The sequence below is a fragment of the Pholcus phalangioides genome, unplaced genomic scaffold (genome assembly GCF_987345545.1).
Source record: "Pholcus phalangioides strain wild (caught in Gottingen) unplaced genomic scaffold, Ppha-v1.0 ptg000019l_1, whole genome shotgun sequence".
In the NCBI taxonomy this organism is placed as follows: domain Eukaryota; kingdom Metazoa; phylum Arthropoda; class Arachnida; order Araneae; family Pholcidae; genus Pholcus; species Pholcus phalangioides.
This window is the reverse complement of record NW_028301612.1, coordinates 3,291,378-3,318,083: the sequence shown is the minus strand read 5'-3', so window position 1 is coordinate 3,318,083 and position 26,706 is coordinate 3,291,378. Positions and strand designations below refer to the sequence as shown.

At 38.8% G+C, this 26,706-nt stretch overlaps 2 protein-coding genes across 2 annotated transcripts; both read left to right on the top strand.

The window, feature by feature from the left end:
* The first annotated feature begins 1,952 nt into the window (after positions 1-1,952).
* Positions 1,953-9,814, top strand: LOC149071124 (uncharacterized). The gene is made up of 2 exons (XM_089248211.1): positions 1,953-2,172; positions 6,257-9,814. The coding sequence occupies exons 1-2, from the start codon at positions 2,080-2,082 to the stop codon at positions 7,076-7,078; spliced, it is 915 nt and encodes a 304-aa protein (XP_089104337.1). The 5' UTR covers positions 1,953-2,079; the 3' UTR covers positions 7,079-9,814.
* Positions 9,815-15,568: 5,754 nt separating this feature from the next.
* On the top strand, positions 15,569-24,544 carry LOC149071123 (uncharacterized). Its single transcript, XM_089248185.1, has 5 exons — positions 15,569-16,498; positions 16,618-16,750; positions 23,033-23,139; positions 23,719-23,815; positions 24,401-24,544. Exons 1-5 carry the CDS (start codon positions 15,639-15,641, stop codon positions 24,512-24,514), a joined length of 1,311 nt encoding a protein of 436 aa, XP_089104311.1. The 5' UTR covers positions 15,569-15,638; the 3' UTR covers positions 24,515-24,544.
* The last annotated feature ends 2,162 nt before the right edge of the window (positions 24,545-26,706 follow it).

Here is a 26,706-nt window from a genome sequence, read left to right as displayed (position 1 = left end):
GCCGTATACAAATTTGCGTCACAGTGAATAAAAGGCGCGAACGCCAGTCATGTGAAGTTATTCCAATGTACAACCGTTCTAATAGTTGTAACGTACGAGATAATGGCACACTTATTAAGACCGAGTCCGCGCCTTTTATTTTTCCGCTGGAGTCCTTCTTTTTTCGGTTCTTTGCTTCTTCTTTTTCTTTCCTTAGCATCTTTCTTATTAGACTGTCGGGGGGGTATACCACCTTCTGACTGTGCCGTCTCAACGCATGTGCCCGGGGACTAAAGGGGCCCTCAGAAAAATAATAAGTAGTTGAATTTTTCCAGATTTTGAGAGGTAGGGCTCAGAAAAATCACTCTGCCCGTTTGCCCACGATGTTCCATAGAGGACCCTGCTTTCTGATTCTTTATAACTAATCATTCCGTACATAATAATCGGTTTGTAAGAAACGCATTAAGAATAGAGCTTCGAATTCAACCCCGATGTGATTTTTAAACGTAAATCTTAAGGTCACGTGACGATAGAGAGACCGAAAAATTTCCCTTTTAGGGAATTTCGCCACCGACCAATCAGCGCCCAGCTAAAAATTAACAGCAGTTTGATGTTCACAAGATAGATACATAAAATACATAACACTTTTGAGCAATGTTTCAGGCTGATATGTATTATTATTATATATATACATACATATGCATACTCCCACGTTCACCGGGAGGAGGCCCCGCTACCCTCCGTAAAGAGGGGTTATGCTCAGGGGCGGTGTTAGGGCAATTGCACAGGACGGCAAATAAGAGAGAGCGCCGAAACAAGTTGGAAAAATTACACATTGCTAAGAAATAATTTTCAAAAGAATTTTTTCCATTAATTCCTGCTCAAAATATATGATAAATTCGTGAGCAAAATATTTTCAGAATTGATGAAAAATTTCATAAATTTAGCGATCACTGTTTCATTCGGGGCCCTGGCCTCAGGCCCTGTTGCCCCACTTGTTGAGAGTGAAGCCATATCGACTAGTTCCACTGATTTCGAAAACTGTACATATTGTTAATCAGAAATATGTATTTAATTAGCATTTTTCGAATTGAAAATAGACCAATGAGTCGCAAAAGTGATCGTGTTGTTGCTTTTGGGACGTGACTGAAAAATGTTAAGAACCCTTGTCTTAACATGAATATGCTGAGACGATTAGGGCATATAAAGAAATAGGTGATGTCGGGCACCCTAGGGAGCCGCGACACACCATTTGGGAATCACCACAATAAACTGTTGACAAGAAAGACAGAACCAAATTTTTATCTTGCACTGGGCACTACTTTGTCTGAGACCGGCCCTGTCGCAGACCCTCGGAAATCTTGGTTGTCTGCCATGGATCTTGGCAGCAGAAACTACAGCCATCTATCAGCCAGTGCCGTCTTAACGCCTCAAGGGAAGAGGGGCCTCAGAAAAATTAGAACCGGTTGAAATTTTTGAAAATTTATCCTGGGGGCAGACAGAAGGGGGGGGATGAATGCACTCTTTAACTGCTTCTCCTACATTGGATGGGGGCGCAAAAACGCGTTCTTGCTCCGGCTGCCAAAGTATCTAGTTGCGGCCCTGGCCCCCAAAAGAGTGGGGCTGGCAAGACTCCAGCCGTGGGGCACAGGACGATTCTCATCAATTTTTTGTTTTTCACGCTGTAAATCCATCATAAAGGGCATCATCATCCGTGAAAGCCTGGTTGGGACCGCTCCAGGACGGGCTCTTAGGGCCGTGCTCCATGATGTGGTGGGCCATGCCGTGAACCGCTAAGGTACAAGTACCCCAATTGGGAACCACTGAACTACAGGAATAGGAATCAACATTTCTCAACATATAAAAATGTTTTAGTAAAAGTTACTAGATGGCGTGCATAACTCTCTCTCTCTTATTAATTTGTACAGACGAGAAGCCACCGTAAATAGATAGGTCCAGACGACTTTATTTACATTCGTAGCACTGTTTACATGGCAAAAAGCACGCGTGTTTTGAACAATCATTTCTCGTTGATGAATGAAGAAGCGCTTTTAATAATTGTTAATTATCGATACCCGAATTAATTAATTATCATTTTTAATGGATTTCGGTATTAAGGGTAGCGATTGTTGGGAGAGCGATGCTTTCCAGGATAAGTTCATAAGAGACTATTTCGGTACCGCACCTGAAAAGGTAAGTAGCCATTGCAATACAGTAAAACCCCTCCTTTACGGCCGTATAGTAATAATAATTTCCCCTTGTATAATGAAAGTAAGGATCTCACCCCCCCCCCCCTTCTTTTTTTACGGACATATTTTTTTGTCCCATCGTTGACCGCAATAGATTGGATTGGATTTTAAATTTCCTGGCGCAAGGACCAATTTGGTCAAACTGTGCCAAAACAAATAATTATATAAAAATAAGAAAAATCATCCTTTTGTCATGTCAAAATACTAAAATTATGCATGATAAAAAGCAACGTAAAGCATAAAACAATGACATGAATTGTAAAAATCTATAATTTGTTATAAAAACCAATGACTTTAATGAATTTAAAAATGCGAGATGCATCGCTATGGTAATTTAAAATGTCATGAATTTCACAAAATGTCATAAAATGTCAGATTTGGCATTACCCAGAGTGCACCACGAGGAGGCCTATCACATTACACCCCGACCGCAATAGATAGATTTTACTGTATTAAGGAATTTAAGAATTCTATGTACGACCATAAATCAGTGGTGTGACGTATTCATCCTGTATTAAATAATATTCTGTATTCTACATCATCGTACATCTGTATTCTGTATTAAATAGATATTTTATCCCTTATTAATTTGTATATTCTTCAAATTAAACAGACTGGACAGCGTTGGTATTAACATCAACAGCCATAGGCGAGTACAGGGGGAGGGCGATCTTCCTCGTTCCGTGAAAAATTGATTATTGGCATAAGGCCCTCCTCATACGGGGAAACTAAAGTTCGGCAACTGATAAGAGAAACCGTTTCCTGAAAACCAGCACACATATTGTTGTAGAAGCCCTCACACGAAGAAATGAGCGTCTTGGCGACGAAATATCGGACGCGACTCAATCACTTGGCGACTGCCGTGCTAGTCGCCGCCAACTTTTGTTGAAGAAACTCGAAACTGCCTTTATAGCATTCCTTCATATTTTCGTCGTGCGAGTTTGGACCCGAATTGAAAAACAATCCAGAGGATATAATGAAATTTCTACAGAATTCCAGTTCACTGGTCAATACATGATTTCTTTATTCAAATTGATATTATTTTGAAATTATAATGAAATCAAGGGCGTCGGAATTGTTTCGAAACTGTGGGTGCTCGTCTTCAGTTTTATGTCGGAAAGTTTAACTTCTTAATGAATTCTGGGGTGCTAGGATCCATGCCACAAATTACAGTGGGTGCTTGAGCTTGCACCCCTCGCTCTGACGCCGCTGAATGAAATGGTAAACCAGGACTGTCATTTCACCTTTTTTCGGGGGGGGGGGGCAAAAAACATATACTCACTGCATGTACATATATATATACAATTTCTAGTGTATTTTTTAAAGCCGGGGGGAATAGCCACCCTAATCTCCCCAGATGACGCGTCTGTGGTAAACATATGGGCCCACCTGGGCACTCTCCGGGGGCGATTTCAAAAGAAGATGGATCTTCACGAAAATTAGATCTGGTAAAAAATTTCAGGAATAACCAAATGAATTTGCCAATTAGGGTCTCAGAAAAAAAAATACATAGGCTGGGTGCCCCATGATGCTCTTAAGACGGCCCTGGATAAGAACCTCCAGAAAATTTCAAAACACTGTCTACTTTTACATGTACCTAAACAAGCACGTGTTCCATAGGGATGGTCCCTGATTTTCCCTCTTGCTTGGAATGTCTAATCTATATAGGTCACATACACTCACATCTGTGTGTGGGAGTATTTGGGGAAAATCATTCCCTGAAACATAAACAACAATTCATGTGTTGTTTATCTCTAGTTTTGTGCCTATAGTTTATTTTTTTGCCTCTCGGAACCAGCTTTTGTGTTCTACTTAAAATTCTGTGTGACAATATTTTAACTAATAAACAATAAAAATATATTAAATCCAACATATATAGGTACTGAAAGGCACATTTATAGAGGAAAAACGGACGATTTTTTTTCCAAATGAAACGAAATTATACTAAAAAATTATCTAATTTTTACCATTTTATTGTCATTTCAAAATGATATCAATTTAAATAATGAAATTTTGTATTTACCTGTGAACTGAAATTCTGTGTAGCAAGTTCACGTATAATAGAACCAGCTAACAAGATAGTACCGGAAGATAAGAAGGAAAACTATAGACTGTGCTGTTTTTACTCAGTTTCCCAGGCTTTGAAAAAAAATTTTTAGTAGCGCCGTGTGAGGGAGAACGAGCAACTCGATTCGTTCTAGTCTACTCAACTCTCAAGTTGAAGCAACTGGAACTCGATTTTAGTTTCCCCGTGTGAGGAGGGCCTAAGTGAAGGTGGAAATTCACCCCCCCCCCCCAGTCACTGCACAAGAGCAGGGTAATCTCAACAAGACTAAGATTCTGTGAGTGAAGTTGTGATGAGTTTGGCGATTTTTTTTCCTGTCGCCAAAAGATCGGGTCCTTGGGTCTTTTACGTTTTTCATTGGCGACAAGTATTTCTTTTATAGCTAACATCTACCCTTATCTATTTTTACTCCATTATCGTTTCATATTATTACTAGTGTGAACAACTATAGTGTTAACACTTTGGCGAGAAAAATGTCTGGAAGCATGACAAAAAGTCACCAAGTGCAAGATGGAGCCATGCTTTCGAATATTTCTCTTGCCAATGAAAAAAATCGCCAGAAATGAATTGTTCTGCAACTGTTGAAATGAAAAAATGAACAAGGATAAAAGCATAATGCCATTCCTGGACTAAGTAAGGCAGTGGTTCTCAACCGGTGCACCTTGTGCACTCTCCAGGGTCTCTGCAGCCGCTCGAGAAAAATAAAAAAAACAGTAAAATTAAAAAAAAATAATTATAAATATTTTTAAATAGTAAAAATAAATCAGTAACTTTAATCAATAATTAAAAAATGGACCTACGGGGCTCGCCGTAGAATTTTTTTACTGAAATGGGCTCAGCAAGTCAAAAAAGTTGAGAACCGCTGAAATAAGAAATAGAGATTAAAAATATAGGCCCAAGATAAATACAATCAAATCCCCATTCTAACACTCCCTGATTTAGTGCCAACCCCAGCCAAAATTTTTCTGTGAATAAATCGTCCATATATAGGGACTCACGTTTATTTGTGATTTAATATAACGCCAAACGTGTTGAAGTTTGAAAAATCAGAAATCTGTGAGACAAATGGTTTCCATTACATGCTGGCTCAAATTCGATATGGAGCACCATGGAAGCCTCATCATAGGTTTACCTTGTTTTGTTTGTGAATCAATAGCATAGCACTTATATGTAGTATCACTTAGTTTACGTTTACCCTCTCTCTAGTTTAGAACACTGAAATAAATGAGTAAGTAACTTGTTTACATTTGCCCAGATGGGTCAGGTAATTGCAGGTAGGAGCCCCAAAGCAGAATGTGCCAAAATGTGTAACGTGCGTCGCAGAACAACCAGTGCTGTTGCAGAACAATCTGGAAGAATTTTAAGAATAGTGTAGAAAAACACTATTATGTATATGCAAATTTTTACCGCAGAACATTTTTTGTCAGCTGAGGGCTCGTTGCAGAACATCGCAAAACATTCTGCTTTGGGGGGTAAGAGCCTTTGAACATCACTTGGCCGGAAGCCTCCATGATACTCTTCAGACAGTCCTGTCCTCTACCTGAAAATACCAGTCTATCAAATTGTATACTTTTATTCTAAAATCATGATAGGCTTACCAGATCGTGTTATCATGGAGGCTGGCCTCCGTATTCACTGGAGGTCCTCTGGTCTGTGTCTCAAGGCAACCCTGGAAGAGGAAGACTAAATGATGCCACTCAAAAGTGACATCACCTCTCTCAGACGTACCTGGAACCCAAAATTGTTGAACCTTAACAAATGAAAGTTTACTGTTGGGTTCCTGAATAAAACTTTTATTCATACTTTTTTGAAATTTTGTGTTATTTTTTTTAAGCAGTATAAAAATCATAATTTTTCAAAAACATTATGATCTGCTGCTAAGATATTTGGTTTGTAACCTAAATTTCTTCTTTGATTTGTCAAGCCTTGTCATGCATGCATCTTATTTTTTTACCTATTTCAGAAGAATGACAGTTCTCCTGAAGGAAAAAAATCAACAACCAAGTGGAAGAGGAGTAAATCGGAAATTAAAAGTGCCCCTGTTACAGAGATATATGTACAAAAATATTCATTAGCTGACATGGTTAAAAAATCGAAGAAAAGCAAGAGAAAAAAGAGTAAATTAGCCAGTAAAAGTCATGACATTATTGAGACTAATGATCAAGAACATTCATCAACTGGATCAAAGAAAGAAAAGAGAAAAATTATTACATTTGCGGATAAAAGTGATGACATTGTTGAGGTAGATACTCATGAACATTCATCCACTGGATCGAAGAAAGAAAAGAGAAAAAGAACCAAATCTGTAGATAAAAGTGATGACATTGTTGAGATAGGTGCTCAAGAACATTCATCAATTGGATCGAAGAAAGAAAAGAGAAAAATTACTACATCTGCGGATAAAAGTGATGACATTGTTGAGGTATATACTGATGAACATTCATCAACTGGATCGAAGAAAGAAAAGAGAAAAAGGACTAAATCTGTAGATAAAAGTGATGACATTGTTGAGATAGGTGCTCAAGAACATTCATCAATTGGATCAAAGAAAGAAAAGAGAAAAATTACTACATCTGCGGATAAAAGTGATGATATTGTTGAGGTAGATACTCATGAACATTCATCCACTGGATCCAAGAAAGAAAAGAGAAAAAGGACTAAATCTGTAGATAAAAGTGATGACATTGTTGAGGTAGATACTCATGAACATTCATCCACTGGATCGAAGAAAGAAAAGAGAAAAAGAACCAAATTTGTAGATAAAATGATGACATTGTTCAGGTAGGTGCTCAAAAACATTCATCAATTGGATCGAAGAAAGAAAAGAGAAAAATTACTACATCTGCGGATAAAAGTGATGACATTGTTGAGGTAGATCCTCATGAACAATGATCATGTGATACTCACAATTACTATTGATGTAATTACGCTTTGTAATCAAGGAATAAGAATCTCAGTTCATGATCTTCACCCGATCAACTTACATTTCACGCTGCTAGACCAAATTAGGGGGGAAATATTTATTATTAAGACAGGGAAATATTTTTTTTAACGCATGTAAAACGTCCAAATTCATTGACAAAAACAATTTTCAAGAAACCAAAATTTTTATTTTCGCATCATTAAGAAAGCAACAGCAATGTGCAAATGCTTAAAATCAGATTAAGCACTTATCAAACATACAATACAATATACATTAGCAAACATTTCAGTGTAAAATCTGGAAAATCCAGGCAGATGACAGCATGCTTACTTAGGCAAGATTTTTTTTTACTTTGCATACCTTAGGTATTTGTATGTCACAAATTTTGTAGGTCATTTTTCATATTTCTCTCAAAGAAAATTTTTTTAGTCTTCTGAAAACAAATTCATTTCTATACAGTATTTTTCAGTAGTTTTTCGGAATTAAAAATCTGTTCTATTCATCACAAAATTTTTCAAAAATAGCAATTTTTTTCCCCCTTAAAGCTTTTTCGCAGGGGTTTCATAAAAATATCAGTCCATTGTACACGAAAAAGTATACCACACCATTCTCGGCTGTTATCAGAGGCCTTCTTCTAATAACAGCCTATTCTCAACTGGAAAATATCAGTCCATTCTATGCTGAGAAGTGAACCATGCCATTCTCGACTGAAAAAAAAAAATCAGTCTATTCTATGCTAAAAAGTAAACCATTCTTTCTTCACTGAACCATTCCCCGCTGAAAATATCAGGCCATCCTCTGATAACAGCCCATTCTCAACTGGAAAATATCAGTCCATTCTATCCTGAAAAGTATATCACACCATTCTGTACTGAAAGATATCAGTCCATTCACTAGTGAAAATATCAGACCATCCTCTGATAACAGCCCATTCTGTACTGAATGATATCAGTCCATTCACTACTGAAAATATCGGACCATCCTCTGATAACAGCCCATTCTCAACTGAAAAATATCAGTCCATTTTATACTGAAAAGTATGTCACACCATTCTGTACTGAAAGATGTCAGACCATCCTCTGATAACAGCCCAATCTCTACTCAAAGATATCAGACCATCATTTTCTACACTAGTATAGCACACAATTATCTAGTGAAATATATCAGAGCGGTTTTTTTTTTCTTTTTTGACACTTTTCCGTTTCCATGCATCTGGTTTTGTGTCCGAGAAATACCACAATCACATATCCCGTGGTAGATGTAGTGAACAAACAACATCGTTCGTGTATTTCGGGCAATTGAAACTGTTGTTACGCACTGAATGGTTCTGTTGTGAATAAAAGTTGTCGTGGTGAACTGCAAAAAACCTAACAAAAAACATAAAGGCCTGCAAACAAAAAGCTACTCTTTCTTTCTACACTCTATAAGCTACACAAAAGAACTGGTTACGCACTTTTTATACGCATGTTATTATATAAAGCAGCGTTTCTCTTTCCTTTTTTTGCCCGTGGCCCCCTTTGAATATTTTTTTTCTCGTGGCTCCCCTGAGTCTTCGACCATCATCTAGAAGCAAGATCCTTTATACGTATTGAATTGATTTTTTCAGTGAATTTATACTGAATGAAAATTTTTGCAAATAAAATTGGCCTCCAGATCACTGGCCTAGAATTTATTGAGCTGCCCACTAATCCGAATTCTATTCAGGACTGTCTCAACATCGTGGGCCCCTCAGGCAAAGTGATGCTATGGTAGTCCTATACTTAGCAGGAAATAAACAGCCTACATATTTCCTACTTATTTTAAAAATTTATTGCACTATACAAAATATCATAAGGTGGAGTCACTTGTGGACATGAGACCCCCCGGGCATGACCCCTCACAAGAGTGGGACTGACAGAGCTGCATCCCAGGGCCTGATATGGTTTTCATCATTTTTTGTTTTTCCCACTAAATTTAATATAGAGGAGGGGGTCTGTGAAAAATCTAGCCGGGGGCCTGCAAAAAACCCCATCCTAGGGAACCTGCTGCAAAATGTGGGCGGTGAGGCCCGGGTGAGTCCATGCCCTAAGACTGCCCTGGTTTCGTTGGATTCTGCAAGTGTATAGTCAATATATTTCTTCATTATTTCTTCACACCTTAATTTTTCTTCTCAGCTCTCTGCAGCCCTCCAAACCACCTGTCACGGCCCCTTTCTAAATTTATTGCATCTCCGTGATTCCTAAATTTCTACACAAATATTGAGTTTTGAACACCCCTCCCCAACCACTATTTACTGCTCCCGACATTTCCTATTATTTTACGCCTATGATGATGTCGTACTGACTTAAATTCTTCACGGTTGTAATCCCAACAAAATGTATAATGCATAACATGATTCTATTCCGAACACATTATTCGACCTCACTTGGTAATGCATAATTTCTCAAATTATAATATTTTGTTTCGAAATTCATGGGTACATTTTTTTCAAGTAAGCCAGATTAGTTCGCAAGCAGGGGTTTGTTCCTCCATGTATTTCATTTCATTTTTATGTATTTTTTATTTATGAATTATGTGAAAAAAGTTTGCCGATTGCCCACAACATAAATAAATGTATAGAAAAAAAAGGCTATGGAGTGTGTGTTGTGTTTTCGTTGGTGTTCACATTTTTCTAATGATTGACCAATTTTTCATGTACACTGCTCAAAACAATTAGGGGAGCAAGCAAAAAAGTGAAGAAAACCGTGCGAGACAGCCACGTATTGGCATACAATAGATAGTACACACGTATCAATGCGCAATACAGAAAAGAGACGTAAAAAAATTTGGAATTAAGCTTTAATTCTTTGAAAATATGGAAAAAAACATGAAAAGATGATTTAGGGCAACAATTTGGTTACATGTAAACGATAAAAAAAAGTACTGTTTAGACATGATGCATGAGTTTTAATAGGACGTATGCTGCACACCTGTTTGCCATGGATGCGATGAGATTATCGATCAGACTTTGGGGAATACTGTTCCACTCCTCAAGAAGTGCAATCTGCAAGTCTCGGACCGTAACAGGCGGCCTTGGTCGCGCAGCAATGCGTCGTCCGAGCATGTCCCAAACATACTCGATTGGATTCAGGTCAGGAGAGCACGCTGGCCATTCCATACGCTGTATTGTTTCAGCTTCAAGCATGTTCTCCACCAGACCAGCTCTATGCGGTCGGGCATTATCATCCTGGAAAACAAAGGAATCTCCAATGGCTCCAGCGTAAGGGATGACATGAGGTCGCAGTATCTCGTCTGCATACCTTCGGGCCGTCGAAGTGCCATTCCGAATCATATGCAGGTCCGTACGTCCGCCTATGCTGATTCCACCCCATACCATCCAACCAGCTCGTTTGTATTGTAACCTTTCACGAACGAATGCGGGGTTATTTCGAGTGCCCCTGTCCCTCCATACCAGAACACGTCGGGTGTCACACTCCATACTGAATCGGGACTCGTCTGTAAACAGCACTTGGCTCCAATCATGGTTCTCCCAATCTCGATGTTCAGCAGCCCATCTTCTTCGGGCCGCACGGTGGCGTGGGGTCAACGGAATGCAGACCACTGGCCTACGTGCATAGAGCCCTCCCTCATGAAGCCGATTACGTACTGTTTGGCTGGACACCCTTCGTCCTGTTGCCAAGAGCAACCGTCTTTGCAGCTGCGTAGCATTCTCTGTTCTGTTTCGACGGGCTGTTATACCGGCCATCAGTTGCTGTAGTGGCGCGTGGCCGACCTTGTCCTGGTCGACGTCTAACATTTCCTGTTTCTTGGAATCGATTCCACAGCCTTGCAACAACACTTCTGGCGACTCCAACAGCGTCCGCGACACTACGTTGTGTTTGCCCGGATTCCAGTCTGCCTATAACACGCCATGCCATTGATTCCGGTAAATCACGTTGTTGAGACATCCTCAAGTCACCTTGTCTCAAAAAAAAAATACTGCGCAGTAAAAGAGACCTTTCTGCAACATCTCGATTTCTGCCCTTATCTCCTTTTTCTGGTTTTTGACGTCATGAACTTTGATTTGCATATGAAGTTTTCTTCTTCCGTTTCCTGCTAGGCTTTAAATTATGGATGATTCATTTTATCTTACTTATCGGTATACATCTTTGCGTAATTTTGTTAAAACCATGTGCTCCCCTAATTGTTTTGAGCAGTGTACCAAAACAAGACTCAACTTGAAAGATAGAATTGCCGAAAATGTCAAAAAAAAGTAATAATAATAATGCAGCATAGTATGCAAGGGCGTAGCGGGGGGGGGGGGGGGGGACTTGGGGTCTGGTCCGCTCTCCCGAAATGTGAGAAAATGACCGAAAAAAGGGAAAAAGATGGCCAAATCCATTGTTCTGTCACTTTGGTTCCCCCCCCCCCCCGAAATGAAAGTGGTCCCTCCACAAACGAAATTTCTGGCTACGCCCCTGATAGTATGCTTATTATCTTGGTTTTAACAATGGCTTTCCGCACATTTTATGTCAGTTACATGGTTTTCACATGGTAGTCACGTTATTGATTTTAAAATTATTATTATTATATATTATAAAAATGATAGCATGATATATGTATTAGGAATTATAAAGGCGTGGTTCATTAAAAACTTTGGCTATTCTAACTTTCCAGGATGTCTGTACTCGTTAACAGGGCCGGCCGTCTTAAGAGCTTCATGGGACCCTGGGCCAAGTGGTTTTTCTGAGGCCCAACATAATTAAGGGGCTCTGGGCAAACCCTCTCGTCAATGCAGAAACCGGCCCAGACCAAAAGAAGTTTCAGACACGAATTATACGTATTCATCAAATGGGCTTCAAAACTGGGAGATTGGAAGTATGAGAAGATTGGGGAAAAAAGGGTGTCAAAAACCATAAATCTGTCTGTCATCATGACCCCCCCCCCCACCCCATCCTGTAGCAAGCCCCCCGACCGGGACTTTTCAAGGCCCCTCTATAGTTTATTTATAGTGTTAGAAAGTAGAAAACTAAGAGTCAGGGCCGTAACTAGGATTTTTGCCGTCCGGGGCAAACATCATTTTCGCTGCCCCACAACGATTTATAATGATAAAATTCGACTATCTTGTAATGGTGTTCTTTGTACCACCTAAAACTACTGCCCCCTAAATTCTGCCACCCGGGACCGTCACCTTCCACCCTGCCCCCCCCCTCTAGTTACGGTCCTGGTAAGAATAACTGCGAACTCAGCCCTCCCCCAGTGGGGGAATATCGCTCTGATTTTAAATATTTGTTAAACTGATGTGTGACTGCTCATGAGCGGAATACGAACTTTTCGCTCATATTGCAGGCTTCTTTCAGCTACAAATGAACCGTGACAAGCCGAGAGCCGCAGAAATGAAAGTGAACCGTTTCCCTTTGAAACGCTTCTTGTAATTGGTCAGAAATGATCCGTGAATTGCTTCTTTTTTTGCCTGTGTTGACTGCTCCTATTGGCTACAAATGACCTGTGAAGAGCCGTGAGCCGCAGAAATGAAAGTGAACCGTTGCCCGTTAAAACGCCTCCTGTAATTGGTCGGAAATGAGCCGTGAATCGCTTCTCTTTTCGCTTGTGTTGCCTGCTCCTATTGGCTACAAATGAACCTTGACGAGCCGCAGAAATTCAAGTGAGCCGTGTCCTTTTAAAAGGCCTCCGGGAGCCACTTCTCTTGCCACTGTTCTGCAGAACTTAACAACTAGTCTCTTCCCAAGTCCCCACCCTCCATTCTAAGAAGACGTTGGGCACGCTTTCTTTTTTCCCCCTTTTGCAAGGGTTTTTTTTGTGCAAAAGGCTTGTACAATCCCCCTTTCGCTGCGTTATTTTTTATTTACTATTATTTTTTGCTCTTTTACCTCGGATTGAATGCATCTCTTGAAGGGGAAGGAATCTCATTCTTGTTATTATTATTATTGTTATTTGGTCTACTCACCAGTGCCAACACCTTCTAGAGCAAGCTTTAGAAGGTATTGCCAGTGCAGTCTTACGCATGGGCACGTCCGCAGGGAGGGGAGGTGCAGAAGAGGCAGACCTCCTGAAAATAAGATGTTCAAATTTCCAAGATTCGAATTGATAGGCAGTAATTTTTAGCCAGATAGAGAAGAGCCGCAACTGCGGGGGGGGGGGGGGGAGTACGTGGGTCTGGGGCTCGGGCGCTGGATTAGTGGGGGAGGCGAATGCACCTTTTAACTGCTCCTTCTACATTATACGGGGCACAGAAATGCAAGCTTGTTCCGGCTCAAAAAGTATCTGGGTGCGTATCCCTGGATTGGGGGGGGGGGCGTGGGGGTGCTCTCATTACGGCTCTGCTCTTCAGCTCGGATTTGTTGCTCCTCCTAGAGATGACAGAAATCGTTTTCCCTGATTTTTCTTTTCTTGACCAGTATAAATTTTTTTTAGCTCTTCAACGTCGGATTTGGCTTCCAGCAAAAATCATTTTCCCCAATTGTTTTTTTGGTCAATAAATTTTTTCTGCCCTATCGTGACAAATTTGCCCCAACCCCTTCCTACAGTGGACGGAAATCATGTCCCCTAATTTTTTTTCTACTTTTCACTTCAGATTTGATGCCTTTCCTACGAGCAGACAAATCATTTACCCTAATTTTTTTTTGGTCAATAATATTTGTTTTTGCCCTTTCATCATGGATTTAGGCATTTAGCATCTCACCTAGAGCGGACAGACACCATTTCTCTAATTTTTTTGGGTACATAAGATTTTTTTTTTGCTTTTTCATCTCTCTAAGAGCGATATCTCATGTGGACGTACGGATCACGCGGCTGAACAGTCGCCCCTGCATTCATAATTTTCAACCGCAATGTAATTTGTTGTTTCAGTTGTGATTTTTCAATTAAAATTTCGTATGAAATTTCAGTCGTTATTATAATGAATAAAAGAAGGGGGGGGACGATTGTCTACCTCTTCCTTTGCGACTGTACCAGTGATTCCCAACGTGGGCGATGGAATGTTCCAGGGGGCGGTAGAAGCTATGGGTATAACATAGGATCCTATGGCTTAGATTGCGTGGGGGGGGGGGGGGATGGGAGAACAAAATTTCTGAAGGGGCCGTTGGGACAAAAAAAAGGTTGGGAACAATGGCCTATGCCAATACATTTTTTTTGTGAACTGGAGGGGGACTTGTTATCACTCAAGTTTATCAACGTAACCCCTTGGGAACCCAACCCGCACTCTCGAAGTATTTTTTCCTAATATGTCGTAGTCTACACCTTTATACCTAGCTAGGTATAAAGGTGTAGACTACGAGCCTTCATACCTAGCTAGGTATAAAGGTGCTGTATAAAGGCTGTATTCCGTACGAGAACCTTTCGCGACTCCTTACAAAATGACTTTTGTGCGAGAGAAAAAAAAACCGGTGATTGTTTATTTTTATGTGAGATGTCTCGAAATTCTACATCAAAAGCTGTCCGGCGTATTAAAAAAGACGACCATAGGCAGAGATGGACTTGGAACTCTGGGGGGGGGGCACGATGATGATGATGTCAATTCATTAGATCAGTCGACTCTACCTTTGATGCTGGGGGAGGGCAATGCCCCCCCCCCACGCCTCCCGTATCTTCGCCCATGAAGACGACACAGAAGATGAATACAAATCGCTTATCGATTGTTACGTAAATGAGAACATGGATGTTCATGCAAATACAGTAATATGGAGATTTTTTCCTCACCATCTTCAGGGCCATCTTAAGAGCAACATGGGCCCCCGGGCCAAATGACTTTTCTGAGGCCCTTTTTTTCCTGAGACCCCCGGGCCATGCCCGGGTATGCTCATGCCTTAAGACGGCACTGACCATCTTACGTGTCTGGTTTAGTGCACAAAACCATTTTCTATAAGGGGCCATTCAAGTATGACGTAAGCAGATTTTCAGCCATTTTTGACCCCCCCCCATTTGTCAGCAAAAGTCGCAAAACACTGACTCCCCCCCCATATCTTCAGAAATGGGTGGTTGATGACGTAAGCAACCTTCAAACCCCCCTCCCCTCCTTGTCATCAAAAGTCAGCAAATCCGAACCCCCCTCGATGCTGACGTTATACTTGAATGACCCCTAAGGGAAAAAGTTTATTTTTATTATTTTTGGAATGAGAGAGAAAAAAAAAGCTTGATTTTTTGCATATTTCTCTGGTTGATTTTTTAATTGAAATGCAACGTGTGTCCATTGCTGTAATTTGAAAAAAAAATCTAGATATTGTTTGTGGGGAAGGAGGGGGGGTAAATCACAAGAGTTTACAAAACTCTTCGCTAGATGGCGCTCTTGATCAACTCTTCAAAAGAGCGGAAGAGCCGTGAAAGAGCCGCGGTTCATTTTGGTGAGCGAGCGGTTCAGAGCCGCTCACGGAAAAGAACCGTTTTGCCCATCACTACATTGTTTACGCTTACTCTTAATGCAGCTTTGAGCTTTGGGATAAAAGTGATGGCGATGCGGAAGATTGGTACACGTGAACATTCAGTAACTGAAATTCTTGCAAGACCAAAGAAGAAGAAAAAGAGGGAAGAGAGTGGAAATGGCGTGTTTGCCGAGATAGATGTACAAGCACCTTCAATAACTGAAACAGTTGCAAGACCAAAGAAAAGCAAGAAAAATAGAATCGAATTGACAAGTAACAATGATGCCATCACCATGATAGATGCTCAAGAACATTCTCCAACTAAAATGGTTAAAAAACCGAGTAAAAAACATAAAAATCATACCTCAGATGTGATATGTAAAGGCAGTGTAAACTCTGAATACGAGAGAATTGCAAATCCAAGCTCATCTTTCTCATCTAGTCTCGAAATTCCAAAATGCCAAACAAAACGCAAAAAGAAAACTAGAAGAGGTAAGAAAGGTTTAAAATCTACAATGGAAGCAAGTCTGCAAGTTTTTAATTCATCTCATTTACTCAAACATGAAAATATGAATGGTAAATCTTTCCAAAAAACGCTTGAGTATTTCAAAAACGAGTTCAAGTCTTTGAAAAAGAAGGAGCGGAATGACTCTTCTATGACGGAAGATTTTCCATTACTCCGAAAACAGAAGAAACCACAACTTTTGTCTTCGTTGCCAAGATCTGCCAGGTCGAGAGCTCTAAAAGAAAAAGCGCAGAAAATGTTGCGAGCTGCCAAATTCCGTGTAGTCAATGAGAAATTCTACTGTGGTTCAGGAAGAGAAGCAATGAACTACTTCAAAATGAACACAGAAGCGTTCAAAGAGTATCATGAAGGTTACAAACTGCAAGTATCAAAGTGGCCAGTCAACCCTGTGGATCTAGTTATTAGTCACTTGAAAGGAGTGTAAGAGATTTGTTTTTCTTCTTTTTTTCGTGATTTCAGAATTTGGTGTGCCAATAATTTGAATAATCTTTGATTCTTTCCACCATGATAATTCTTATCTTTTGTGTTTTCTTTAACAGTCCAAATGATCACATTATTGCTGACTTAGGATGTGGTGACGCAAAAATTGCAACAACCTTTCCTCAAAGAACCATCTATTCTTATGATTTGGTACCCGTTAACAAACTAGTTACTGAGTGTAACATATCAAAGGTGAGACTATCTTTGTATTGTATTTTCTTGCCACCGTCTAGTACCAACTGTGTTTAGCTGACCTCAATATTTTTAGCAGTCAGTCTGATGCAAAGCAAAAATATCAGAAGCTCAATCACATAGATGGCCACCTCATAATAATGAAAAAGTATGTTGTATGTGATTTTCAAAATCTTATGTTTAACCCCTTAACAATCAGAGATAAGATACCTCATCCTAACGAAAACGGAAGAAATTCCTTCCATCTTTCCTCCCCCATTGTCTCATTGTGAAGCTTCATTGAACCCTATGAAGAGCTGAAGTTATTTTTTCCCCTCACTGTTCTTCCTATGTACCTGTTAAGTAATTTTTTTATCTACTTTTCTCCTATACTTATCTGTATATCAAAGGGGGAAATAAGACACATGGGGAGGGTGAGAAAAAGAATGAGGGTGAAAGAGAGTCTTCTACTTTTCCCCTTTCTAACATGGGAACAAGGAAACCAGTTTTTTTAGATTCATCACAGATATGTCAAATTCAAATTGTCTGGCTTTGTTACCGAAAGCCTGTATGTGAAGGGGTTTAAATGATAGGCAGGCATTTTTAGCTTCCTGGTGCTCAAGTAGAAGAAAAAATCATAGAAAAGAAATCTCTTCACAGAGAGCAGGCAACTGTCAATTTTACTTCTATATGGAAGACAGCTCTCCTCAAACACGTTTCGCCATCATAAATATGTTATGGCTGCATAAGGCCGAACACATAGTCAGGGCCGTCATTTAGGGGGGGGGGAGATCGAAAATACACAAAAAATGGTATTAAGTAAACATTGAGTACATGTGCTTTGCCCCCCCCCCCCCCCCCGGAAAAAGTTGAAATGACGGTCCTGCACATGGCTAGGCAACCACAAGGGATGGGGGTGCATAATAGTGACAGAAACAAAATTGCATTGTTTTGTTCTACACCTCACATACTCAAGAGGAAGTAGAGTATGTGAAAGAGGCACTCGCACAACGAGGTGCTGGATTCAAACAATCCGGTTTGATTTCACTTCAAGGTTGGGGATTTTTTCTATCTGTTGATTGGTTTGTTTGTCTATCTTCTGCATCTTCTGCGAAGGCATCATCATCACACCCGCACATTCCATAACCCCTATGGCTATCTTTTCTATCCTCTTCTACTATGTGCAGACGTCTCTTCTTCCACCCATATGAATTTTTTTTTCTTCCTAGTCGTGATACTTGGAACTCGTATCTTTTCACTCCACTATAACTGCAGCCTAAAGCTCCTTGAAATACTAAGCTAACCTGTGCACATCCTTTAAGAAAAAGTGTGGTGTCAGTGTTATTACTCAGTCAATCACTGTTCCTAATCTTGTGGGGGTTTTTTAAGATGATTTTGAAGACATGGTTAATAGCTCAAAGATGGATAACGAGCTTGCTCTTTTTTTATAGGCATCTAAGGACGTGCTTCATACACATGCTTTCTAATAGAGATGTAAAATTCTTTTGGAGACTATTGTCATTGAGGAGAATATTCTCTCAATGAATTTCTACTATAAAAATTCTAATTTATATATTCTTGCAAAGGACCACAATAACAAATAACTTCATTTTAAGGATTTAATTTTGAATTAATGTACAGAAAATATGTTTAGGAATAAATTTTAAAAACAATGTAAATAGTAACCTGATTACATTAGTAAAAATATATATTTATATTGTACTTTTTCCTGCAAGCAGTAGTGACTGTACGATACATTTGAGGTGAACATCTCCATTCTAAAAAGGGACAGAACTGCTGTTAATGGGCGCTCTGACTCTAATTATTTGTAGTGTGTTCTAGTATGTATAGATGGTACACCACCTTCATACTTCTCATGTGTAGTTGCTAGTAGAAGTTCAGTTTAACCTTGCGCTGCTGATACATAAACATGTCTTTTTTTTTAAACTGATAATTGTTTTCATAGTTGATGACACGTATATACAGGGTGTTTAGGTAACAGGGTGTATGATGCTTTACTGGGGACTACTGAAATTAGAGGCATACTTCTAATTAGAAAAAGTATCCAAATAACGTGTAGAACTTAGATATGTCATTCATGTTGCAAGGGGTGTTGTATAGTTATTAATATAAAAAATTAACTTTTTATACTATCCCTTGTGGGCCAAAAAACCCAATTAGAAAGTTGTTACCCTGTTTCTCATGAGGCCAACAAAACGAAAAAAATTTCAAGTGTAATATTCGCAGATATATTTAAATTAGAAAACCGGAGGATTTTGGAAAAAAAAACCATCATAAACAAATGGGCAACTTCTTTTAAATTCAAATAGCTTTGCGAATGTTGCACTTAGAAACATTTTTTGCTGGCCTCAGTAGAGACGGTGCAACAACTTTCCAATTGGGTTTCTAAACACAAGGTGTCCATATAAAAAGTAAATTTTTTTAAATTTTAATAACTATACAATTCCTTGCAACATGTATGGCGTATTTAAGTTCTACACATTATTTGGATACTTTTCTAATTAGAAGAATGGCACTAGGATCAATGGTTTTCCAGTAAAACGTGGCAAGGGAATTGTGGAATCATAAAGAGACTACCTTTGTGATTCAAACTATATTGAGAAAAAAAGTTCTTGCAGTAAAAAAAGAAAAAGAAAGAAATGCAAAAACTAAAATAATTTTAACAAATTTGCAAAACCACAGCCGCTCATGCTTTGCAACAAACGAAAAGTTTTTGTCATCAATTGGGACATCTGGTAGCAAATTCAAAATATAAAATGGAAAGAATATAACCTTATGTGCAAAGATAATTCTGAATTTTTAAGTGCAAAGACAATTCTGCATTTTTATCTTCGAACTGGCTGCAGTGATGAGCATTTAAAGGACCTTAAGTATCTCTCTCTCTAGACATTTATACAGGTCAGACTGAAGGAGCATTCTTGTTCACACAGTTGCATAGTAAGCTTTATTCTACAAAAGCATTGGCAAATAAAACATATACAAATACAAAAAAAATTGTAAACAATATATACACATTATAAAATATTATACAATGCCCATAAATAATACTTATGGTTGTCTTATTCTAAGTATGGATAGCTTCTCGATTTACCCAACATGTTTATCGTATTTCTTTTTAAACTTGTCAATTGTGTTAAAATTTACTACCTCCGGAGGTAAGCTATTCCATTTATTAACAACCCTATTAGAGAAAAATTCCCTGCGACACCATACCCTTGCATTGTCCCTCACCAATCGATACTGGTGTCCCCATCATAGCAGCCGATTGACGGTATACTAATAATTCATGGTCCATCCTATCCATCCCACTAAATATTTTGAACACTTTGGTCATATCTCCTCGTCACCTGCATTCATCCAATGTAAACATATTCAAAAAATGAAGTCTCTCTTCATAACTCAAGCCCCGTGTGCCAATAAGTACACGCGTAGCTCTTCTCTGCACCCCTTCAGCCAAATCTATGTCCTATTGTAGGTATGGTCTCCAAAACCTTACAGCATACTCCAGTCCAGGACGAACTAAGCCTCGAAAAAGCGGAAGAACGACTTTAGGAGAACGCAAAGAGACCTTTTTGAAAATGAGACCAAGCATTCTATTCCCTTTTTTGACTACCGCTGAACAATGTTCAGAAAACCTAAGCCGCTCGTCAATGAGAATTCCCAAATCGGTGACCCTAGTTGCATCCGGGATAGTGACACCATTCAACTCATAAGAGAACCGTGGGTTGTTCGAACCATAATGAGCAACCATGCACTTATCAACGCTAAGCGTCATGCTCCAAATTGCCCCGATTCCAATCTTGTGTAAACGCTTCAAGAGTTTACCATGTTGGACCCAATTGAATGCCTTCTGGAAATCAAGGTAAACAACATCTACATTTTTTCTCTCACCCAAAGCCTTAGTCACGTGATCATAGAAGCAAAGGAGGTTAGTTACACATGACTTCCCCTTCCTGAACCCATGCTGATTATCCGACAATACATTATTCTCGTCTATCCACTTCACAAACTGCCTTTTGATGATAATTTCCAAAATTTTCGAGAGGGAACTCGTCAAACTCACTGGACTATAATTGGACACCGCTTCTCTACTACCATTTTTTAAATATCAGAATAACATTGGCAAGTTTCCAATCCCTTGGGATGATACCCTCAGCAATACTGCTCCTGTATATCTGTGTGAATGGTCCCAACAATTCATTAGCACATTCCCTGAGGACCCTGGGATAGATATCATCTGGTCCTGGTGCTTTGCTTGCACATACATTTCTTAGAATATTAAGGACCTCCGCGCCATCTTCTTGAATATCGTTGAGGGTTTTATTACCCCATGCAACACCCACATATCGAATATCATTATCTCCATTAAAAGCTGACGCGAAAAAGTCATTGAAAGCACTACACATGCCTACATTGCCCTCTAGCCTAGAGCCTCCTATCGAGAGGGGGGTCAACTGTCCCCTTACATCCATTATTGATGTATCAAAAAAATGATTTTGGGTCAGAGCTAATGTTATCTGCCAACCCAGATTCAATTTCCTTTTTACTATCCCTTATCGCTTTCTTCAACACTCTTCTTTTATCAGTAAATAGGTCACCTCGTCCACTTTTATACTCTCTGAATGCTCTTTTCTTTTCGAGATAAAGGTTACGCACGCTATCCGTGAACCATAGAGGGTGCGATGTACAAACACACTTTTTTCGAACAAAGGGTATGATGTCGTGCAAAACAGAGGACCACTTCAAACTAAATTCTTCCCATTGACTTACCACCCCTACTAATTCCAACCAGTCTTTGAAAACTTCAGCTAACCTTCCTCTCAAAACATCAAAGTTAGTTCTTCGAAAACAAGGAACCAGTCTTTTGTTATCAACTTTACCCAAAGAAAAGTTACAGTGAAATCTGACTATACAATGATCACTGGAAGAAAACTGTTCCCCCACCGAAACATGTTCAACAAGATTCTCAGAACTAGTAAGAACTAATTCCAAACATTCAGAATATCAGTGCTTGTCCAAGTTGAAAATAGAGTAACAAAATATATTGAACATATTTTGCGAGTGTCAAGCATGAATATTAAATTAGTGTTGAAGTAGGCAAAATGCCACGTTGGATTCGCCTATCTCTTAGCATGGTTCAACTCTCATGGATTTTTTTTTCCATGATTAATTTTGAACAAACTTAGCTGCCGACAATATTTTATTTATCATCAGGTAAAGAAGTATCCCTAAGAATTTTAGGTTGACATTTATTTTTTGTCCAATTTCGTGAGAATGACCCATGTACCAATGGAAGGCCACAACAGGCAAAATGCCAAACAAAGTGGCTGAGAGAAAGATGCCCATATAACAAATATGGATGTCATATATTTCTACTAAAATACAGCATCCTAATTGAAAATGCAATTATAAAAACTAAAAGCTATATATATATATATATATATATATATATATGATAAAATATGAAATGCCCGTAAAATATATTTATGCCATATTTATACATCATCATCATTATGCCCCCACCCTAGAAATCATCATCATTTCCCACCCCAGACTTTTAAGTCTACCTCTGCCTATGGTTTCATAATATAAACAAAATTATTATTATTATTTTTTTTCGTTATTCAAAAGGAAAAAAATAATCTGAATTATTCTCCAATTTTTACATCCACGATAATATTCTTGCCTCACATCTCTACTCTCCAGAATGCACCAGTTCATTGAAAACTCCCAAGGGTAATGTTTAGCCTGCAAGGTACAGTTGTTTAGTAGTAGTAGTAGTAGAAATTCAAGCTATGGTGTGCGGGGGGGGCAAGACCAGAACACATTATTTACTATGGTGGCACACAATGTTGTTAAAGCTGTTTTGGGTATGGTAGCGGTGTTTGATGTAACAATACTTCCTACAGTTGGGCAGTTTTTCAATGATTACAACATAGTTGCATTGCTATAAATTTGCTTGAAGAAAGTACTTTCAAATTGGCATTGACTAAAAAATGATTTTCTTAGACAGATACTGAATAAGTTTGAAACCTCTGTTCTATTCAAATGTATTTGGGAGAGTGTTATTATTATGTACAAGGAGGAAATGTAAAAAGAAATTCACTTCAAATAACCAGTATAATTTCCTTTTGGATTTCATTCAATGGCATAGCATCAGGAGTTGCTGGGATGCACCCAATTAATAAATTACAGTACTTTTTTTGTGTGAATACCCTGTATGTAAAGAATATGGATCTCTATTATTCAATGTTAACTCTCTTTTTTTTCCACTTTTCAAAGGTTCCCCTGAAAAACGATGCTGTGGACATAGCCATTTTTTGCTTGTCTCTAATGGGAACGAACCTTAATGAATACATCCTAGAAGCACATAGAATTTTGAAAATTGGGTGAGATTTTTTTTTTTTGTATTTCTTATTCTGTAATGCCCAATGTTACTGCCAAAGTCTGAACTGCTGTATTCCACCCTGCTTGAGAGGTCAATCAGTTCTCAAACCGAACAACAGTTTGAGAACTGATTGACCACTACTACACCAAACACCAACTCTAGCCATATCGCTATATTACAATTTACTGCCATTAAGGAGATGGTTTAGAAATGAAGGTGTTGTCGCCTCAAACTCGTTAGGGAAAAATATCTTATCTGTATCTTCTCTCGGGTTTGAACCTGGGACCGTGACAGCAACTTTCACGGTGGTAGATGAGCATCTTACCACCATGCCACTCGTTCAATGAACTGATTGACTGGCCACTCACTCAAGTGATTAGATTTCAGACATTGACAGCAACATATCAGTCATATATGTCAACACTTATCACGTTTTCTTTTTTTGGACAATCTGGCATATAGGACTGGATAGTTGATATCAAGCAGTAATATTAGTATGGATTTTGTGAATGTTTCTTCTGTTTAAATTGAATTTTTCATCTACTCGTAAACTCATCAAGTTTTTTTTTATCTGACCTAGGGGTTTGTTAAAGATTGCAGAAGTCGAAAGCAGAATCGAAGACTTGAAAGAGTTTATCAAGAGTATAGAAGCATATGGTTTTCAGCTTTCCAAAGAAGTAGGTTAAAAGCTCATCTGTATTTATGGTCGAACCCAAATTTAGAATTGAAGAGCTTGCAGCAAGAAGGTGGATAGCTCCATTTTTTAGCTCTGACCGCCATTATAGAAGGGATTGCCAAATTAGGGGTGAGGAAAAAAATACTTGTAGAGAAAATTGGTGGGGAGGGGGGGATCTGTAAAATTCAACAATCACAGTGTTCATGGAAAATTCAAATAATAATGGATGAATAAGGAATGGAAGTTATATTCATCTCGCAAAATGGACTTGAACAAGAAAGCATTTTTAGGGAAGGGTCTGGGGTTACTCAATGTCCTGTATAAAGTTTTGAAAGTCTAGCATTGAATAGAGCAGGATGAAGAAATAGCAAAAGCATATTGAATAAGTTTTCTCATTTGATTTGTGATTAGTATATTGATGATGGTGCTGCAAATTGCAGATAATATGGCAAATTTTATTTTTAACCTGCCAACGACTGTTGTCGTAGAAGTAATAAACACAGTGAATATGTACCATTTTCTCAGTATTTTTCAAAATTTTGTTGTACTTATACCTAATATTGCTAACGTTTTGATGTTTTTCTAGGACATTAGCCACAAAATGTTCGTGATGTTGGACTTCAATAAAATAAAAGCGAAATTGAAGAAAAATAAATTGCCACCTATTGTTCTAAGTCCATGTTTGTACAAGAAGCGATAGCAATATGATAATAAATAATTGTTATCCGTTTTTTATGAGTTGACATGTTTTCATTTGAAATATCATTATTGCATGTATTGTTAGGCACTAAACCGGGCCGCATTAATGTATTCAAGGAGCTCCAAGCACTCGAGTGATGTTAGTGCCCCCCATATGAATACAATTTTATGATTTTACACTGTGCCACCTTTTCCTTCTGATGCCCAAAGCACTTTGTCCCCCCCCCCCCTCCAAAAAAGATATAGAAATGGACAAACAAGGTTAAATATATATATAAGCATGCATTGAGTATATGTTCTTACCCCCCCCCCCCTCAGAAAACGTTGAAATGATGGGTCTGCCCAAAACATGTATTTTGCTTAATGGTTAATCCAGCCCTACACCAAACACACTTTACTAATCGTGGTCCTATCCCCATGATGATAATCTATTACCATTTTACATCCGAGTCTTAATTATTTATGATAAAACAGTAACTGTATGTTAACCTCACTAAACTTCTCTTTAAAATGTCATATCTTTTTTTTTTAATAGCGTAGGCTTTCTTCTGATTTTCAGAGGGTGCAAACTAAAGGGTATAGGGAAAAGTTTTCCATCGAGAAATCAACTTTACAAAATAGCTGTCAGTAGTAAGCATTTATGAAGAGATATCTTGTCAATGCCTCTTAAAGGGATAATCTGAGTTTCCTGAATATATGTATTCAAGTGCGTTCTTTCAAACCAAGCACAACTCGGGTCTATTTCCATCTATGGGTAATTTACTGCCTAGTGGGTTGTGCTGTAAGCGTATGTGTACTTATTCTGGGTGTGTATCTAGTGCTGTCATCTATATTTCTGAAGTGAAGTGTAATGATTGAAGTCTGTTGATCTAAGCCTGCTGCTCTCTGTGATAAGACTTTTTTTTTTAAAGGGGAGATTGGCTGGCATTCACACCTCAAAGTTGCGAACCACAGAAAACCAACTTCAGCTGACCACAACTGTGGAGGACAGTGGGGTGAAAGTGCTGCTATCTATCTCCCAATGATGAAACTGAAGATGAATAAATCTTGCGATCGCAATTTAAATGCTGTAGTCTGTTTCCTACTGTGGCAGGGTTTTTGTTCAAAAGAGAAGACTGGTTCATATTTGTAACTCAAAATTGGGGGAAAACAACTTTAGGAATGATGGACACAAACCCATTCAGATAAAAAAAAAACTGTGCTACTTGTTTCACATTTAACAAATCGAGAAATTGATTTTTCGCATTGTCACAAAACAAATGATTTCACAAGATATCTAGGAAAGGGGGGGTGTGTACAACTTTTTATGGGCCACAAACTGATGAAATCGACACCGTGTGCATTGCTGCTTTTTTTCTAAATATTTTCATGATCATGAGTTAGATACCTATGATCTGAATGCGTGTGTCAGTCATTCTTTCATTGGCATCTTTCATGATAGTAAAAGGCCTCACATCTCCTTATAGAACACAAACATTCCCTAGATGGAAAGCGACAGGTTATGTCCATTGCTACAGTCAACGTTTCTGGTCATTTGCATCTAGTCCTGTGATTGTCAAACTTTTGTCACCCATGGCTCCCTTGCCCAAGTCAACCTCTATCTGGGACTCTTCACAATAGTCTAACAAAAAAATGCTTCAAAGCACCAAAATGGATCATTGTGATGCCTGTAAGAGTAGTGAGACAAACTTTGAGAGCCACTGATCTAGTTATATTAGGTTGAGAATTGTTTACCCCACAGTGAGAAAAGTCTCTCTCACTCCAATTCCTTTACAGATTCTTAGACAAACTTTCCTGCAATACGTGCAAATGCTGGCATGCCAAATTTTAGGTGGGGGGCAGTTTTAGATGAGAACAAAGAACACCATTACAAAATTCAGATTCAAGTTCGAACCGAAGGAAGAATATGAAAAACGAGTTAACCTACCAAGCTTGGGATGACCACCGATAGATGTTTTCCTCAAAAACATGCGTTGCATGCCTAACCAATTGTTGCCATTGTGCCAAACCACTCATGAAATTTCCCAAAGAGCCTAGTATTAGTTTATCTTCTTGACAGATGATTCAGCAAGATGACTTGTATGTTGGATGACTTCAGCATACTATTGGCTACCAATCATTTCACTGCTCTTTAAGGATGATGCTCTATGGTATTAAATTTTACTCCACAGTGGATTTTTATAACTGACATGA

Coding starts and splice junctions, on each gene's coding strand:
- LOC149071124 (XM_089248211.1), top strand. CDS start 2,080: ATGGATTTCGGTATTAAGGGTAGCGATTGTTGGGAGAGCGATGCTTTC. Junction 2,173..6,256: donor TCGGTACCGCACCTGAAAAG/GTAAGTAGCCAT, acceptor TACCTATTTCAG/AAGAATGACAGTTCTCCTGA.
- LOC149071123 (XM_089248185.1), top strand. CDS start 15,639: ATGGCGATGCGGAAGATTGGTACACGTGAACATTCAGTAACTGAAATT. Junction 16,499..16,617: donor ATTAGTCACTTGAAAGGAGT/GTAAGAGATTTG, acceptor TTTCTTTAACAG/TCCAAATGATCACATTATTG. Junction 16,751..23,032: donor CTGAGTGTAACATATCAAAG/GTGAGACTATCT, acceptor CACTTTTCAAAG/GTTCCCCTGAAAAACGATGC.